At 44.0% G+C, this 20,256-nt stretch overlaps 1 protein-coding gene across 1 annotated transcript in view; it reads left to right on the forward strand.

Moving 5' to 3' along the window:
• lhfpl7 (LHFPL tetraspan subfamily member 7) overlaps positions 1-17,172 on the forward strand; it is a gene marked incomplete at both ends in the record, with an annotated part of 389,596 nt that extends 372,424 nt beyond the window's left edge. The window contains one exon of the mRNA XM_084319755.1: positions 16,946-17,172. Coding sequence (XP_084175881.1) covers positions 16,946-17,172 — 227 coding nt within the window. The remainder of the gene's footprint in view (positions 1-16,945) is intronic.
• Between the last annotated feature and the right edge of the window lie 3,084 nt (positions 17,173-20,256).

Genomic DNA, 20,256 nt, shown 5'->3' on the forward strand with positions numbered 1-20,256 from the left:
CCCCATTCTCCAATCCCCTCCCTATGCCCCATCCACTAAGGATGGTCATCCTCCTATCGTTTCCCACTGGAATCATGGATCCAATAAGACGCTCTCCACTCCGACCCCCTCTCTAGATAAACCCCAGATTAAACCCCCACTAGTCCAATAAACACAAATAAAAACTTTAAATTCAATAAAGTTATCGGTCGAAAACCACCGTGAGCCTTGGCCATAACATGAGACAACTATAAGGGGAAAAAATAGCCATTATTATATAATAACTCAACATCATCCCTGAAACCATCTACCTCCGAATCTGCGTATCAATGTCGCAATGTTATAGCACAAATGGATAAAGGAAAATTTAAAATAAATTAAAGCATACCAGAAGATAGTCTAAGGCAGGACCGGATCACAGTTAAATTGCGCAAACAGACGTCATTTAAACAGCAACAATAAAAAAAAAAGGGAAAAAGGGTTATGGTCAAGGTGCACGCATTTAACAGCCCCTCTGGTCAGGCACAAAGGCTGGAATGACATAATCCTATATAAGAATAGAATTAAACACCTTCATTAACCCGGGGATAGTAATAAGCTATACCTGACACAACCTGTTATCATATATTGTATATATATACTCAACCGACCTTCTACTACTGGAGCCCAAAGCTCAAAACAGCCTGGATATAAAAAATTAAAGCATACAAGAAGTTAGTTAAGGACCTGATCACCGTTGAATTGTGCAAACCGATGTCACTTAAACAGCTACAACAACCAAAATACGTAAACATTAACGGGTCTCGAATGTCTCGGCGCGGGCGATAGACACAGCCTGCTAGTTAGCCCGAGGCTAGCGTGTAAGCTAGTGATGAATCCAGCTAGCACGCTGAAATCTGTTATGTACATTGTCCAGCTAGCTCGCTAGCTTTCATAGAAGCGACACACGTACGACCATGAGGTCAGCATTAGCAAGTAACAGAAGTCATTGTGATGCCCCGCTAGCTTGGATGGGCAGTGGACAGTTAGCCTGTCTGGGCATGACAACAAGCATTTGTGAGTAGTCCGCCCTATCAATGTATTTAGGCCCACATCGCCAAGTCACTCACCCGACATAGTTATCAAGCTACAGTCTCGGCTATCCCCCCGAGATATTCCTCCGCTTTAGCCAACGACCAAAATGAACGACGATCATCGCCCTTACACAGCACAGATAATCTCGCAGGGGCGAATAGCGTAGGCCTCAGGCCTAGTTTCCATAGCCTGGCCATGACCACTTTGTATTCGCCTCTCTGTGCTTGAACCTCCGGTGTAAAGTCTTCGAAAATGGCCACTTTGTGATCGCCGAGACCTAGTTTACCCCTTCTGGCACGGGCCGACCGCATGATGAGCTCTCTCTGTTGTAGCCTGTTTAGCTTGACAATGATGGGCCTCTGCTCTTTGTTCACTCCTGGACTGGTCTTGCCCGCTCTGTAGGCTGACTCGCATACGGGAGGGCTGGGGAGGACACCCTTCCCCAGTATTTTCTGCAACAATTCCGGCATGGTCTCCGAGAGACGACCTCCCTCACTGCCCTCCGTTACACCAACAATCCTGATGTTGTAGCGTCTCTCCCGGGACTGCATTTCCACAATTACCGACTGTAGTTTGGCAACTTCAGCCTGCCTAGCCAGCAGGGAGCTCTCCAGACACGCCAGCCTCTCGCCCTGTAGTGAGGCCTCTGTCGTTAGCGTGGCTAGTTCGTTAGCATTAGCCGAGGAGGCAGCGTGTAGCGACTCCATCTTCTCCCTCAAAGGGTCGACCGCCAACCTAATTTCCTCTGACATCTCTCGATGAAGGGTATCAAAAAATTCCGCCTGCACTTTTCTTTGTGTTTCAGCGAAGCGTACCTCAAAGTCTGCATGGAGTTTGGTCATGACCGAGAGAACAGCTTCGCTTATCTCACTGATACCGGGCGACGGCGAGGGTAGACCCGGTGGCAGTTTGCCGGCTGGAGTGCTCATGGATCTGGTCTCCACCACCGACATCGCAGAAAGTTGAAAAAAGTCGACGAAAGTAGTTGAAACTCGACGACTCAACAAGCAGACAAATAACAAATAAAAATAAAATAAAGACTAATGGGGAGAAAAGTGTATTTTGCACGATAGAAGGGAGCTCTCGTGAAACACGTCTCACTCCATGAACGCCTGGCTCCGCCCCCCTTCTCCACTAATAACCTAATGTACAAATACCAATCTGGTTTCAGGAGGTCCCACTCCACAGACACCTGCCTGCTGTTCCTCACAGATTACATCCGGAAAGAGGTAGATGAGGGAAAGTTCTGTGGAATGGTAATGTTAGACCTCCAGAAGGCATTTGATTCAGTGGATCACAACATCCTGTTAATGAAGCTTAGGGCCCTAGGCTTTAATGAGGCAGCTCAGAAATGTATTGGTTCCTACCTAACAGGGAGACAACAGGTGGTAGATATAAACGGAGTACTCTCCAGTCCTCGGACAGTAGAGTGCGGGGTCCCGCAAGGGAGTGTTTTGGGTCCGCTCCTCTTTCTCCTGTATATTAATGACCTGAAAGCAGCTTGCTCATGTGACCTTTTTTTATACGTGGATGACTCCGCCTTACTAGTGTCTCACAAAGACAAACAAGTGGTTGAGCAGACATTGAGTGCAGAACTAGAGAAGGTTAGCGACTGGCTAGGCTACAACAAGCTGTCCCTCCACGTGGGGAAGACTGAGTCCATTCTATTCGGGTCAAAGGTCAGGCTCAGAAAATCGCCAGGTTTTAACATTAGAATAGGAGATACTGTTCTCACAGACAAAACATCTGTGAAATATCTTGGTTGCCTCCTGGAAAACAGCTTATCAGGGGAAAGCATGGCTCACCAAGCACTTACAAAGATCAATAACAGGACTAGATACCTAGCCAGAATCTCTAATTTTTTAGATCAGTCAGCGATGAAGATTCTTGCTGGAGCACTCATACAGTATGACTATGCGTGTGGCTCCTGGTACAACAGTGCCCCCAAAAGTCAGAAAATAAAACTACAGACATCACAAAACAAGCTAATCAGGGTAATACTAAGGCTACCTGCCCGAACCCACCTTGACCCATCACACTTTGAGATCATGAGATGGCTTAAGGTGGAAGATAGGGCTGACCTTCGAAGCTTTTTTTGGCAATCGAAGCTTCGGGGCCGAGCTTCGATTTTAATTCGAAGCTTCAAATTTTTTTTCTTTTTTTATATACATTTTTTTTTTTTTTTTTTTAATGTTATGTTGTGGGACTTGTACAGCACTTTGGTAAACTTTGTTGTTTTTAAATGTGCTCTATAAATAAAGTGGATTGGATTAATGAATTAAGTAGCCCCTTTCGTGACTGTGACGCAGCCAACAAGGTTTCACTCGGCTGTGTGATTTAATTCAAAGTGGATCGCTGTTGTCGTTTGAACAACTTCAGATTTCATGGGAACTACCAATCCCCCAAATCAAGAATGTTTAAGATGAATGAATGAAGTAAGATTTTGATTATTTGAAATATGGCCTGTGTAGACTAAACTATGCACAGAATTATGTCAGTCTACAAGGTCCGGATTCTACATGGTCCGGCAATGTAGACCTTGTAGACTCCACTACAGACCAATTATCAGTGAATGTTCTATTTCATATATGGAGATTCATATTTATTTATGTATTGCATGCATTTCTACATTTAATTTCCTATTTTGTTTATTCATCCCAGTATCTTTCTTTCTTATGTGTGGAATTCTACAAGGCATGTAGGTGTATATGTGTTTGAGGATGATATCCTTCAAACAGGCAATAGTGATGATATAATTTGGGCAGTGCTGAGCTGGGTTACTTTCCTCCAGTGTATTTGTCCCCCGGCCCCACCCAATGGCCCCATGCGCACGCACACACACACACACACACACACACACACACACACACAAATCGAAGTAAAAAAAAAACTGGAAAAAAAGAATTGATTTTTTTTTTTTTTTTTTTACTTCGATTTTTTTTTTAATGTTCGAAGCTTGTGCCATCGAACGAAGCTTCGAAGTATTTAAGACAGCCCTAGTGGAAGACAGAGTAAACCAGATAGGGATGTGCCTAGTTCACAGAATAGTGCACAGGGTAGTGCCAGTGTACTTCAACAACTACTTCAACCAAATCAGGGACACCCATGCATACCCAACTAGGCGCAGCTCAACTGACTTTGTGCCAGTCAGATTCAGGAGCTGTATGGGGAAGGAGTCATTTCTGTATTCAGCAGCTGTCTATTGGAACAGTCTGCCCAGTGACCTGAAAATCGTAGACAATGCCGTTAGATTCAAGTCCAGCCTGAAGACATGGCTCAAAAGGGACTATACTTAACCTAGACACTTAGCTTAAGGCACCCTTGTATGTTTATGAGTCTGTTATGTATATAAATGTTAAATGGTATATGTGATGTGTTGTGATGTCATGTTTTGTATGATGCATGTCTAAGCATCACACTCCCCTACCCCCTACAAGGACCACAATGGAAATAAGCTCTGAGCTTTTTTGTGTTTCATCCTTGGCAGTATATCCTGACTGTGCTTTCTGTCACATGTTTATTTTTTATATTGTCAAATAAAGTCATTCATTCATGTCTACTGTAAAAGAAAATGTAAAGAATTCACGGGAAATTCACTGTATTATTTTACAGATTACTTTTGTTTTTCTACTTTAAGTGTAAATGCCATAACAATACAGTAAATTGCCTTTTATCAAAATATTAACCATTAAATAAAGGTTGTAATCTGTAAATGTATTTGATTTTACTGTAATTTGACAATAAGTATTTGGCAACCGTTACTGCCAGACATTTACAGTTTTCAGTTCTTTTTTACAGTGTACCCTAGTGCTTTTCTAGTACTAGGACACAAAGCCTTTTACGACTGTGTTCATTTCTTTCAGGATGCATATTGGTCCCAGTGGGAATCGAACCCCTAACCCTGGCAGTGTTAGTGCCATGCTCAGAGTGGACTCTTACCCATTGAGCTACACAGGAGTGCTTGCAAATTCCACCATCCTCTCTGCGTGGCGGCCGGGAGGGGAAGAGGCTTGGAAAGGCAGACCCCTGCCTCCCGTCTTTGTGCTTTTTCCACACACACAAAAAAAAGCCAATGATAGTTTTGATAAAGAAGCCCATTAAAGGGTCATTAGGCACAGCGTGCTTTGAGGAGCTGCCTGGGCCCCTGCAGATGAAACACGAGGCCATTCTGAGAGCAGGACCGGGCACTGGTCACAAAATCATCAATGCTTTCATCTGTTTTTTTTGTCTATATTGCATTAGTTGGATTCTAAAGTTCACATAAAAGTTTAACTGACCTTCATAGAATTCCCATAGTTTGGCTGGCTTTTTCTTGTCAGCATCACTGAGTCCACTAGCATTCAGCCGTTTCAGTCCTTCATCTCCAATGCCACGACATAATTTATTATATTACAGGGTTGGGGTTTATATACTGATTGATTGATTGAAAACTTTATTAACAGATTGAAGAATGGGTACAATACAGTACGGCTCAATACTAACAACTGCTAAGAGGATGAAGACCAGAAAAATACTTTTGTCTTGTTTACATAAGGGTCCTCCATTTTCAATTCATCAAGACATTTATGACATACAAGACATACAAATATACGGTACTGTGTAAGAAAAAGTTATCATAAAAAATATATACATCCGAAGGGGAAGAAACTGTACATTGGAGGGGGGTGGGTGTGGGGGGGATTTTTATATTTACCGGGGCCAGTGTCTAATTGCAGCCACAGAGCCGCAGGTGCTCTTTGAGAGCAGTTTTGAAGGAGGGTAGGGATTCACATTATTTTACGGCTGTGGGTAGAGCGTTCCACATTGTTGTGGCATAATTACGAAACGTGTTTAGTCCCTTGTTTGTGCCGAATCTGGGTTGAACGTGATTTGTTGTGGTCGTGGACTTCACTGACGTTTAGGAAGTATTTCGACAGGTACATGGGTATATTTGTGGTGTAGTGTATCTCTGGTGTCTTTATGTAACGGATATGTACCGCGATAGTGTGACTACAGTACATAGAAGTAAAACTCACTCCCCAGAGGCATCCATCGCTTAGAGAGGAATTCCTTTCTTGGCGCAGCGGTTTTTGATGTCGCCCGCAGTGCGGACGCCCGGGGTTCGACTCCCACTCAAGGCATGGTCGAAGTGTTTGGCAGGTACAGCGTTGTAGCGGCTGTTAATCCGCAAATAAGACAACAGTTATCTTTTCATTCAAGTTTATTTCACACTCTCCACATCGTAGTGGCCACAGCCTTCCTCCAGTCCAAAACTAGTGACGTGCAACAACAGCACCCATTCACCTTTTCACAGATTACCGTAAAGGCTGCAGTAGAAGTTAACTTAACAATCTCACTCTCTTTTTTTAAACAAAAAATACACTGCAAGGATATTTCAAAAAAACAAAAACCCAAATCTCACTCTCTTTTTTTTTTAAACAAATAAATACACTGCAAGGATAAAAAAAAACAAAAAAATAAACTCAAGTCATAACCAGTTATTCATTTCTTCCGCTTCCACAGTGTCCCGTCACTTTTAGCCTCAGGAGGAGGGCGGGTGTGTATATCCCGAGACAGCTCCATTCCTTGAAGAAAAGCTGACTTTATGTCCATAGAGTTCAATGTCCATTTTCTCTGACACAGGACTGACATGAGTAATCTAAGGGACGCGCTTTGGGTATGATACCATCAGGGGTTTCTTTAAGCGTACACACCCATCTTGTTGACACCTTTCTTTGACCCACATTTTTACCTCCTCAAACACCTCATTTTTCTTCCAGCTACTGATTTCATCTTATTTAGCCTTATCAAATGATACACCCTCTGTTACTAATACATCATTTTCCTGCATATCAGAGCATATCTAGTTCTACACCATCTAGTGGCTTAACCTGGAAATTGTCTACTTTAGTAAGATCAGCTGACCCCATAGTACCGGTGATGTCAAAAGGTTCTAAGTATTGTAGGTTGTACCAGTTGCTGTGTTTTCCTGTAGCCTTTCCTGCTCGTCCCATCACTTTAGCTGTGTGAGGAACACCTGTTACATTATCCACAAAGCTGATTGTCTGACCGGTTTTTACCTTTATGCCTGTCTGGTGATAATCTTCTTGATTGATCCCATGATTTGATTTGATTTTATTTTATTGATGGATTAAAAACACACAACAAGGATCCAAAGGATAACATGAGAAAGAGTAAAACCCTTATTTCCGTCATGGTCCCACAACAAAAACACGACAATAACACAACACTCATACATTTAAAACATTATAAGACTAACCTATCGCTAAAATTGTATACCCCACAATAACTAAAAACTGATTGGAAACCCATTCAAACTATAGGGGGCTATTCTTCTATTCTGTCCATGAGCCACTTCATGACGCTTCTCTTGAAGCTGTGGAGGCTCAAGCTCTGCTTGATGGGGATAGGCAGCTTGTTCCAATCCTGGGCTCCAGAGAAAGTAAGGGAGCATTGGCCCAGTTTGGATCGGAAAGAAGCAGGCTTCAGGTTTGCTATGCTTGCTCTAGTTCTGTGGTTGTGGGATTCGTTGACCGGGGTGAAGTAGTTCTGGAGGTATCTAGGGGACCTTTGGTTTATAATATTGTGCACTATGTTCAGTCTGAGCCGGGTAACTCTGGCCTCCACAGGAAGCCAGTTTAGCTCCTGGAAGTGACTCCTCCCTATGTGGGTGCAAGGGCCAAGACCCATTACCACCCTTACTAGCTTATTTTGGGAAACCTGAAGCTTCTTTTTTATGTTCACTGTCAGGCCCTCGAACCACGATACGCTACCATAGTCAAAGTGGCAGAGTACTAGGCTATTTGCTAGTAGCCTGAGGCTATCTCTGCCAAGGAGGTTGGCTTTCCTAGCTAGGTACCTGGTGCGGGCGTTGACTTTGCCCAGTACTTGGGAGGCCATAGCCTCCCCATCTAGGCTCCCGTCTATCATACAGCCTAGATACTTAGCTTTTTTTTTTGCTGTTTTAGGGTTACAGCTCCTAGCTGGATATTAAACTCCCGTGCTTTCCTGAGCTTGGGCTTGGAGGCTAATAGTACTGCCTCTGTCTTACCTAGGTGAAGAGAAAGCCTGTTGTCCGAAAGCCACCTGCTGACCCCTGCAAGTTCTTCACCTAGCATCTGTTCTAGTGTGTTCTGATCCTTGTGTGAGACTAGCAGGGCTGAGTCGTCTGCAAATAAAAACAAGTTACATGAGCATGCTGCTGACATGTCATTTATGTACAGTAAAAAAAGGAGAGGTCCTAGCACGCTTCCTTGTGGGACCCCACATACAATGGGCTTGGCCTCTGACATAGTGCCACTGACCTCAACCCGCTGCACCCTATCAGCAAGGTAGGAAGAGAACCATCTGACCACTGTCTCAGACATACCCAAGGCCTTAAGCTTGGAGAGCAGTATGTCATGGTTCACTGTGTCGAAAGCCTTCTGTAGGTCTAGAAGAACTAGCCCACACAGCTTACCTGAATCTATCTCCCTCCTGATACTGTCTGTAAGATAAAGAAGACATGTTTCAGTAGAGTAAGACTTCCTAAAGCCGGATTGGAGGTCGTACAGGAGGTCATGGCTGCTTGCATATTCCTGGACTTGTTCATGGACTATCTTCTCTAGGACTTTGGATAACACACTTAAAATTGAGACTGGTCTATAATTGCTGGGGTCAGATTTGCTCCCTTTTTTATATATAGGGATGACTTTGGCATTCTTGAAGTCGGTGGGTACCTTGCCTAGGTCCAGGGAGAGGTTAATAATATGGGTTACTGGTGGAGCTATAACTCCGGCTGCATCCCTCAGAAACCTGGCACTGATGCCATCTACACCTGTGGCCTTCTTGATTTTGAGCTCACCCAGCATCGCAGCCACTTTGACTACTGACACCTTGCTTAAGGAGAACGAGTTTGCCTTAACCCCTCGTTGGCTATAGTAGTTGGAAACAAAGTCATCACCAAACTGCTCTGTCTTGGGAGGTAGGTTAGAGACAAGCTTACCTGCTACCGATGTAAAGAAGTTATTAAAGATTGTGGCTACATTCTTGAGGGTTATCTATATCCTGGTTTGCTACACCCGCTGCCTCTACATCATTGTTCATGTCACCATTTATATCACCATCAGTAACGGGCATGTCCCCACTGTTACTATTCATATCATTGTCAGTAACAGGCACATCACTATCAGTAACAGATACATCGATATTGCCCACAGTATTACTTTCCCCAGGGTGCACTTTTCGCAGCCTAGATTGATGAACCCTGACATATGTCCCACCATGACGTACAAAAATCACCACCCCATCTTGCCCTATCACAACCCCAGGGCCTTTCCATTCAACACAGTCTGTCCTTTTGTAGAACACTTTGTCTCCTGTTTCATACTTCTCATCTGTTGGACGAAGCTGCTTTCGAAGAGCTCGTCTGATTCTCTCTGAGCATTCTGCCTCCGTGAAAGCTTTCCTTGCTGCATGTAATGCTGTTATGTGCTTACCCACCCATGCGCTCATTGTAGTTCCCTCCGAAGCAGGTGGCTGGTCAACAAACACGGTTCGGGTTCTGTCCAAACACCAGCTGATGTGGACTGTAGCCATGCACGTTCTGCATTGTGTTCTTTGCCATGAGTGCCCAATCAAGAGCCGTTTTCCAGTCAAGTCCTTTGTCAAGTTTTACCTTCAGTAGTATCTCTGTAAGGGATTGGTTGTGGCGTTCCAGCAAACCATTGCTCCATGGACTGTAGCCAGCAGTCGTCTTGATCTCCGCCATGTTGAAGTTCTCCGCCATGTCTCTTATTTCCTCATTATTGAACTCTCCACCGTTGTCACTGAAGAGACGCTCAGGTGGACCATGGACACTGATCCAGGAATGTACAACGTTTTTCGCTATCACACTTGGCTTCTTTGAGGTCACGATGCTACCCGCACTAAAGCGAGTGAAGTGATCGATAATGTGTAGGTACCACACATTTGGTTCTAGCTCATGTAGATCAACTGCCACAGTCGCGTTGTACCTGGAGGCCATGAGCAGACCAACAGCAGGCTTGGGCTTAGCCTTGCTGTACTTGAGACATATCTCACATTTTCCTACTATTTCCCTTAGAATAGCAGTGCATTCACCATCCGTGTTTCCAGCATTTGTCAGCAGCTTCTTCAATCTATCAACTGATGCATGTCCAAATTGCTTGTGAAGTTTAAGTAAAGCTTTGTGTTTTTCCACACTGGTCATATTATCTGTGATGGCCAGGACCACATTCTCATATGCTTCACTTGGGGACTCTTTATCCAGTATGTTCAGACAGTAGTGGCCCGATGAAGTCAACTCCAGAGCTACTGGTGTCTTAAACATTATAGCTGTATCGTTTTCCAGGTTCAACACAGCTCCTGCTCTCTTTAGTGACGTTTTACTGAGCAGTAAAGGGATGTCAGATGGAACTACTTCTGTTTCAATACAACATTTTGTTTCTCCTATCTTGGCTGGTATCTTGACCTTTTTTGTAGAATGTACAACTCGCCCATCCCCAAACTTAAAATGTTTGCTACTCTCTGTACTGACTTGTTTCTCATTTAGTCCCCCAACATAGTTATCCAGCCATTTTTCACCACATACAGTCCGTGTGCACGCCGTATCAATGACGGCCATTCCCAGAGCCTCAACCATGAATATCTCCGCATCTGATTCCTTCGAAAAAAGTGTTATATTACACTCATCTGGTTCTTCATTTTCTTCCATCACCTTTACATATTCTTTCTTGTTTGGGCAATCCTTCACCCAATGGAATGTGCTCTGACAAATCCCACACTTCGTTCGTCTTCCAAATTTATCAAGCGGATTTGTGCCTGCGAATGGCCCTCTAACTTGTCCACTTTGAGCTCGCGGCTGCTCCCGCCTCTGCTGCTCTTGTCTCTGATCTGTGTAAAAAGCTGCATCTTGCTTCACAGTAATGGCCCCTGCCTTTTTCTCCGTCTTTTCCCCAAATATACGTTTCAGTCCTGACTTCATATCAACAAAGGTGTGCTTACCACAGGCAGTCAATGCCAGTTGTTTGTCTTTTATGTCGAGGCCTGCTGTATCCAGTAGTTTGAATGCTAAAACAGCGTCAGGTAGAACCATATCGAATTTCTTGATCCGGTTGTCCCAGGGACCGAAACTAGAGAGCGCCACCCGCCATTTGCGCTCAGTTTTTACGTTTGGCGCCTCCCACTGAGACGTCTGAGCGCCGTGTGACGGGCTATCAAATAGTCATGTGAAAACCGAAAATCATGATCCAATTCTTTAGCGGAGTTCTCACTCGCTGTCTCAGCCGACATGAAGCGCGCACCGCGCACTGCTGCTAGCCCCTCCCCACCTGTTTCTGTATGCCTGCAGGTAAACAGAGGCTATTGCCTCCGAGTCACCGTGACGTTAGTTAGCACTGCTGCTGCTGCTAATGCCTGCATGTAAACAGAGGCTATTGCCTCACCGTGACGTTAGTCTAGTCAGTGTGGGACCTTCGTGAGATAACGTTAGCTACCGTTACAAAATGACCCAGTCAACTATTCACTTAGTTTAATACACGAGGCATTGTGTAACGTTATCCAGCCGGCTAGCTACGGATAGCTCCCGACATCAACAAATCCTCCAGCAATAGTCCAGTGCATAATACCTCCGTTGGCTAGGTAACTAGTCACTACGAAATGTCGCAGTAAACTAAATAGTTCACTGAGGCGTTGTCCCAACGCTATCCAGCAGTAGCTACAGATAGCTCTTGGCATCAATGTCCTACAACAACAACATGCGTATTCGAGTCCCTGGTTTACATCGCATGAGTGAGGGCTGCTGACTAGGGTCCAGGTACAGCGCCGGAGAATTCTTTTGCATGCTGAATGTAGCATTTAGGGCCCAGCTGCACCCCCGGAGAATCCATGCTGGAGCTGGAGGCCACTCGAGTATACACACAGACAGTGGAGCTGTTTGCAGACAGCGAGGTGGCGATGTCTCGCAGATAACACAATCACAAGTATGATTATATAATATATATATTTTATTAAAAAAAAATCTATATAAAATAATAATAAAAAAAATGTGTATCAAAAAAAATTGGCGGGTAAGAAATATGCTTGCCGGGTAGATTCTTCCCATCTACCCGCCACTGGCCGGTGAGTCAAAAAGTTAATTTCGCTCCCTGGGTTGTCCTGACTAACCTTCCCAGAGAGCAGTCGCATTTATTATCTCTCCTCCCAGCCCTCCAAGGCCTTCTCTACCCTCCCCCCTGCAGCCGTCTTTGTCTCCGTACGCCAGCTCTGCTATCTGCCTCTCTAACGGTGTGGATTCTAAACTGCAGTTAATAACGGTGTGGATCTCTACTTTCAACTGCCTCCTTGACGGTGTGGACTTTCTACTTTCTTCAATATACCTGACTCCCTACTCAATCAATGGATCAACTAGTAAGCTGGGGATTTGCAGCAGTTGATCGAATTTTCTCTTCAAGAAAACAAAGTGCGACTGAACCGCTGTGTCCGATCGGGACATTCCAGGCGGGGTTTGCAATTGACAGTTGGAATAAATGGTGATCAATATGCCTATATTCTATTGAGATGGAAGATGTTGAGGATGTGTATATCCTCGTCATCCTCATGTTCGGTTTGGGAGCGATCGCAATTTGGATTTGGATATGCTGCCATCAGGTGGTGGCCAGGTTTGAAATCGCCCACATGGAACTTGCAAAGAGGCTCGCACAACACGCAGCGGACGAACAATTAAGGGGTCAAGTCATGTTGGGGGTCGCGCAGGACATTAGGACCGCGACAAAGAAGACTGATCTGGATTAAATTGATGTTATTCAGGAATCATTGTAACCTGATGCAACACCCCCCCCCCCCCCCCCCCCTCCGCCACACTCTAAACTCAAGTCTGTGGAAGAAACCGAAGAATGTTCAAGGTCAATGATAGAGGCCGCGCTAGAGAATAAGTCAAGATAAGATCTGGTTTGTGACGTCCGTACTCAGCACAGCCAAGGACGGGACAGAATCAAACTGTCTGAAGATAAGATGGATGGCAGGCCCCCCCCCCCCCCCCGATCCTCACCCAAACCTTCCTCCCACGTGCACGGACTGGAGGGGAGGGACCCTCGACTGTCTCATTCGCCCAAATCCTAAGCCAACTACCCTATCCTTAAGCGGCAACTGTAGCTTAACCACCCCCCACCCCCCACTCTCCACCCTCCCTCCCAACCCCCAAATCCCCTCCCCTGAGGGTGCTTCTTGAAACACACAGACATTCGGCATAGAGGAACATTGTATCAACAAATGTGCTTTGTTTGTATAAATTTAGGGTTGTGCCATTATTACTATGCAAATATAATAATTGTGATTAATTTTGTAATGAGTTGTATGTGTCTGTTTCTAGCATCCTTGACATCCAAGGACAACGATGTAAATAAGTCACTGCGCCTTTTTCGTTCCTATCCTTGACAAAAGTATAAATGGAGTAAAATCTGTATATGTTTTGTGTCTAAATAAAAACCTTCAACCTTCAACCTCCTTGTACTTCTGTTCAAAATCAACAATATAGTCCACCATGGAGACGCCGTCTCCTCGCGAAATCTGATCAAACTCCGAATAGGCTTCGTAAGCCCGGTCTTTCTCTTCTCTCAAAAACACCCTGTCAAGTTCCCGAATCAAAGTTGTCATTCCATCATCCTTATTTAGATCATCGACAGGTATTTCCAACGCAGTATCCCTCGCCCTACCCGTCAACGATAGAGCAACAGCCAACGCTTGTTTCTTCTTGACTAAATCCGTCACCCGACTCCACATTTCCACTTCATTCTTCCACTTCTCAAAAGATGTTTTTTCGTCCAGGCCAGGCGGCTGCCTGTAGTTAGTAACGTTAGAGGCCGACATCCTCTGCTACCATGTTAATCCGCAAATAAGACAACTGTTATCTTTTCATTCAAGTTTATTTCACGCTCTCCACAGCGTAGTGGCCACAGCCTTCCTCCAGTCCAAAACCAGTGACGCGCAACAACAGCGCCCATTCACCTTTTCACAGATTACCGTAAAGGCTGCAGTAGAAGTTAACTTAACACCGGCTACAGTGGTGCCGTTTGACCCGGATGCCTGAGTGGTGTGTTTAGGGGGGGTGAATGTAACGGATATGTACCGCAATAGTGTGACTACGGTACATAGAAGTAAAACTCACTCCCCAGAGGCATCCAAACTGAGCGCTTAGAGAGGAATTCCTTTCTTGGCGCAGCGGTTTGTGATGTCGCCCGCAGTGCGGACGCCCGGGGCTCGACTCCCACTCAAGGCATGGTCGAAGTGTTTGGCAGGTAAATTAATGTTATTTTGTATCATCTTATTGTATTGTTTTATTATTCCAATGTGTTAATTCAATGTATGATTAAAAAGGCAGTTACTACTGGGTATTGAGGAGCCTGTGAGCTGAGGGCGCCATCTTGTGGCCAAGACATAACAAGACATAACACTGTCTTGTATATCTGTTTGGCAGGTGAAATAAATACTAAAATGTATCACGAGCCTGTCTTCACTTCCTATACACGTTCGACAGAGGAGTAGGCTGCAGACCGGCTACATTTACTCAACCCATACGTATCTGGTGTAGTGTAGACCAGGCCCATTGCGAGTTGCTGTACTCTGTCATCTACTCTAAGCCAGACTCAAAGTCAGAGATGACATCAATGAACAGCATAGAGGTGGTTCTAGGGGCAGTAGTCGGACTACCCCCCTCAGTTCTTTCACCAGATGGTGATTCTTTACCCCTTTTTCAGCCTCTTTCTTTCCATCTCTCCATCATTCTGTTCTTCTCTTCCCTGTCTGCAGTCTATCCCAAAAGATGGAATGATTACTGTACTGTGTCCCACAAAGTGAAACATTCTCAATGCACCTGAGATCTGATACTACAGTTATTGTATTGTACTGGATCTCTGACTTTGAGTATTGGATGCCATTGCAAAAACATACAGCGCTGCCCTCAAGAGAAGGAAGCTGATATCTCTCTCCAGTCTCAAAATCAGTAGACTTAATGTTTGTTGTGTTACACAATAGTCCACTGCCACACACACACACACACACACACTCTTTGCCCAACTATGACACTTGGCATTGTAATGGTAATCTAAACCTTGGCTCAAAATGACTAAGAGCTCCAATGATACTCTGTAGTGAGGTCGATAACAGCTTGGCAGCACTGCCAGCAGACTAGAGTAAATTTGTAAAAAGTGAGCCACTCTCTCAGACCGCGCGGGCAACATGTGAGCAGGACGATACTGTCTGTCTGAGAAAGCTGATCGCCACAGAAACGCAGAGTGGGCTCTTTTTTCACACCCCCACCCCCCCCCCCCCCCCCCTCCGCTACCGCATCTATCCTCAATTTGGAGGAGAGGAGTGCTAATGGCTTTTTGGAGACATGATTCACTTCCCATTAGACGGGTCTGTCAATCACAGGTCATTATCGCCGTTTCCTTTTTTCAAAAAATAAATAAATAAAAAGCTCTCCTTTCCTCCATCATGGGGATGACTTGGAAAATGATCAAGATTGTGATTTATATTTTCATATACGTGTATCATTCAGTGCCAATGGAGATGGCACCAGCACTGAAATACTCAAATTACACTCTTGACTCCCTGCCAGTCATCAGCAGACTTGTTGGCTATAATACAGAACCTCTACTGCCACCAAGTGGTTGCCGGTAAACATGGCAGGAACAGACACTGGCATGGGCCTCAGATGAAAGGGACCCAGGAAGGGATGGAGGAGACTGAGATATGCAGCAGGTGCAGGCATAGATATATCAGGTATATATTATGAATCATGTCCACCTCGTTCTCTGCCTATTTAGAATATACCTGGCTATCACCTTAGTTCCCCACCCCCTCTCAGAAGTTCACCCATCTCCTCACACTAATAACAGGGTTCCCACAGACATTGCTAAATGAAATTCAAAGATTTTTAAGTAATTTTCCAAGCACTATTTTTCATTTTCAAGGATGTCACTCAAAGGATACAATTGACTTTTAAATGCTGTTTTTAAGCATATTCTTGGCCTGCTTGCCAGCTACAGTATATAGCAAGCTAGAGCATCACACGTGAATAAATGAGGAAAAGCAGTTGGAGCGCGCGAGACAGCGACTCGTCAGATTTGATTAAAAGAGAAAAAAAAACGTTCTTGAAGAACAATTTGATCATGGATGAACAAAACATTCAATGCAAATGGTTGATTTTAATTACAAGGGCTGTTTTCAAGGAATTCCAGGCCTCGACTTTTTTTTGTAAAAAATCAAGCACTTTAAGCACTTCAAGGACCTTGTGTGAACCCTAAGAGGCCTACCGGTAGCTCACTTTGCAGAGGAAGTTGAGCAAATGTTTTGGTCGGAGGAGCGATACATTTTCCACAGTATCCATCCATTATATCATGTTCATCATATACATAAACATACACATTGTTTCATCTCTGGATGTTGAAACAGCCCCCTAACTCTTTCATCCGACAGCTACATGCGTGAATAATAATAATAATAATAACTTTATTTGTATAGCACCTTTCATACAGGGGATTGCAGTTCAAAGTGCTTTACATCAGTAAGAAATAAGACATAAAATCAGTGTAAAACAAGCAGCAAGAGCAAAGCATAACATAATGCAGATATATTGATCAAATCATATCAGAACCTCACGTTCCAATAGGCTTCTTGAATTTCTGTAATCTGTTACAAAACATGATAAAGGTTATAGTATGCACCCAGCGGATAGTGGGGCATAGAAATAAAAGTAAAAATAAGTCAAATAATAGCAAGGGTAAGATGAGCAGACATAAAATCAGTTTTTCACATTAGGATCCAACATCCCAACAGGAATGAATGCATATCCTCTGACCCAGTTTCTCTCTCTGTCTGTCTGTCTCTCCTGCAGTGTTCATCATGGGTTCAGGCCTGCTGGTCTACCCCTTCGGCCTCAACTCCACTCTGGTCAGGTCCTACTGTGGGGACTCGGACATCTACTACGCCGGCGAGTGCCAGATCGGCTGGGGCTACATGCTGGCCATCGTGGGGGTGATGCTCACGCTCTTCCTGCCGTTCTTCGCCAAATACGCGCCGAAGGAGCAGCTGTCCCCCACGCCTTTACCCACCCTGTTATAGTGCAACGACGAACCCACCCCTGGTGTATTTCCCAGATGACTCTCTCTCTCTACTTCCTGCTTGATGTCATGGAGAGACCCCCCCCCCCCCCCTCCACCCCCCATTGGATGCAGTTTGAGAAGCCCCGCCCCACTGATGCTGGACAAAATAGTGAAAGATATTTACTACGGTTTCCTTCATCGGGGAAGTCCCTCTTTCAGTAGACTTTTTAATGGGACTGTTTTTTCAGACAATACTCAACTATTGTGTTGACATTTATCTTCTGATCCACCCTTATGATTTCATGAAGATCTTTCTTAAATTTGACATTGTTATGTTGTGTATCTTTACTGGAAGAGATAACATGAACCTCATTTCACTTGATATGAATTCAATGTGTAAAAACATTCCTGTCATAGTTTAAAAAGTTAACCCTTGCATTAAAAAATGTCCCTAATACTAAAATCCAATAACAAAAGCCATTTCAGTGGAAACGTATTACAAATAAAAAAAAACTACTTGACGCTCTGCATTGTTCCACACATGGAGATCTCTATGGAGGAAAAAATTATTATAACTCAAACATTAATTGATCCAAAACTAATGGGCAAAGTCTTTATTGTTCTACAAAAGTAATGAAATGGAATGGTACTCAGTTATCAGCTCTTATGTCATGCTCAGGTTGGGATTCTTTTACACCTTATTCCAAGGTTGGGAACAGGGTGGAAAGGAATCCCAACCCGAGCATGACATAAGAGCAAAATGGCCACAGTGTGAACACGGTCAAGAGGCGATAAAGAGTGGTCATCATGTGTGTAACATTCCAAAGTTGTCAGGGTGTCGTCTCAAGGTGTCGACGGTGGAAAACGTTACCTGGCCGTAATGAGAGAGATAAGTGTTGGACAAAGCCATCGTCTTCATGTGAGCGTAATGGTTTGCCAAGTGGTTTTTGGAGAATATTAACCCTTTCACTACCACACTACAGAAGGTTAACCTTTCACTACCACACTACAGACGAGTGTGGTTGTGAAAGGGTTAACCTTCTGTAGTGTGGTTGTGAAAGGGTTAACCCTTTGTCATGTGGCATTGAAAGGGTTAACCTTCTGTATTTTCACAGTGAATGGGGTTAACCATTTGGTAGTGTGGTAGTGAAAGGGAGACAAAAAGAGAACCAGATGACATGGACAGAATGAGAAGAATATGAATGGATCTGGACCCATACACCTCAGAAAATAAAAACGGTCATGAGTTTGGACTGAATTATAACAGGCTCTGGATGTCAAAAAGTGAAGGTTTGGAATCAGAAGATGGGTGTAAAATAATGCGTTCTATGGATTTCTTTGGACGTTTGAAGAAGGATCACGTAAGGAAGGATATTCAGACTTTTTGGTCTTGGGAACGTTATGACGAAGCCGTGGGCCATCTGACAATAAGGTGTCACATTCAGGAGCACCGTGACCGCAGGGTCTCAGAGAAAAGGACCATACTGTACGTACAGCATTTGATCTGCCTTTAAGACTAATGGAGAAACTTGTCTTTTCTTAACAAGGAAAATAAATCAGAACTATTATAACATGTGTTTGTTGTCTAAAAGGTTTTCGAAGCAATGTGTGACAATTGTTTAAAATGTTATGCTGGAATATCGCATTCCTCCTCCAGATTTCTTAGTGTGATATGATTCCGTTGTTAAACTTAAGTAATTTTTTTGTGTGTACACCACATAATACTAAACATTAATTCAGGACTAAACTGAATCAGGCAAAAGGCAAGGAGATATAGACCACTGCACTTCCGCGTTAAATTGAGCTCAACACTGAATGTTGATGAGAGCCTTGACGTAAGTGGTTGTAGATTGCCCAGGGAGTGTGTGTGGACAATCCAGAGACTCCCTGGGCAATCTGCGCATGCAGAGTAAGGGGAGTAGGTGTGGAAAAGTGACTATAGCTCGGCCAAAAAAACTGGCGATCGACTTGGGGTTGGTCTCCGTGTTCAGGAGACTCGGGCGTATAAAAAGGTCTATTGGATCATGTCTCTAGCACCCCGACAGCCGTAGCTACAACCACTTACGTCAAGGCTCTCATCCACATTCATTCATTTTCTCCCTCCACGCTCCTCCATGAGCTCAGAATACCGGAAGTGCTGCGGTGGTCTATAGCAACATTGTCAAAAGAAATGCATGTTAAGTTGGGGTTAGTTAATGGTAGAAGAATTGATATAGGTTTTAAATATGATCTGACCATACCAACTTGTGCCTTTTAACATAACCAAGACAAGTAACTTTAAAACTATTATCAGGTTACCATCTACTTCTATGGAAGAAACTGTGGAGCTTGTTGTGTAAAGTGTTTTTCTTGTCATAATTGATCAATTTGTGTCCCTCTACTTGGTTAAGTATTTCTTCTGTATTTGGACCAGTATGATTGGAATGATCGTGAACTTGGGGGGAAATGTTCAGGAAGAAAAAAGAAAAAAAAACATTTTATAATCCTTTAAGCCTTAGAGTTTAAGGTAATGGCAGAGAGAGAGAGAGAGAGAGAGAGAGAGAGAGAGAGAGAGAGAGAGAGTACTTGTGTTCAATTATGCCCCGAGATGTTTTGCCAGTTACTCAGAAGTAAATCACTCTAATAGCTAAATTAAAAGGTTGCGACATGCCGCTAATGCATTCATTCCTGGCATTCCCTGCGTTACGTGATTGAGAATGTGAGTGGCGGAGCTGAGAGCTGTACAAATTGAGCCCCTCAGTTATCACAGCGCTGAGTTGACACATTAACCACATAATGTGTGAAACATTGCTAAAAATAATTAGCTCTCAAGATAAGCTAACGGCTTACTGTGTTTCTCACCAATCTACTTCCACATAGGATTTGGCACTTATCCCATCGTGTTCCAAGGACAAATGTGTACTTTCCCCCCATGTACGTTCCCTGTATGTTCCCTGTGCGTTCCCTGTACACTACCAATTTCAAGTGTCTATGTGCGTAGTAAGTCTAATGACAATATGTTGAACTTCAAAATATTGCCAAAATTCTGGTTACCAAGAGGAAAGTGTCTGGAAGTTGCTGTAATTATGTTGAAAGGAGATAAGGAGAAGAACTGTTGGTATTG

This window comes from Notolepis coatsorum (assembly GCF_963971535.1).
Source record: "Notolepis coatsorum genome assembly, chromosome: 8".
Classification (NCBI taxonomy): domain Eukaryota; kingdom Metazoa; phylum Chordata; class Actinopteri; order Aulopiformes; family Paralepididae; genus Notolepis; species Notolepis coatsorum.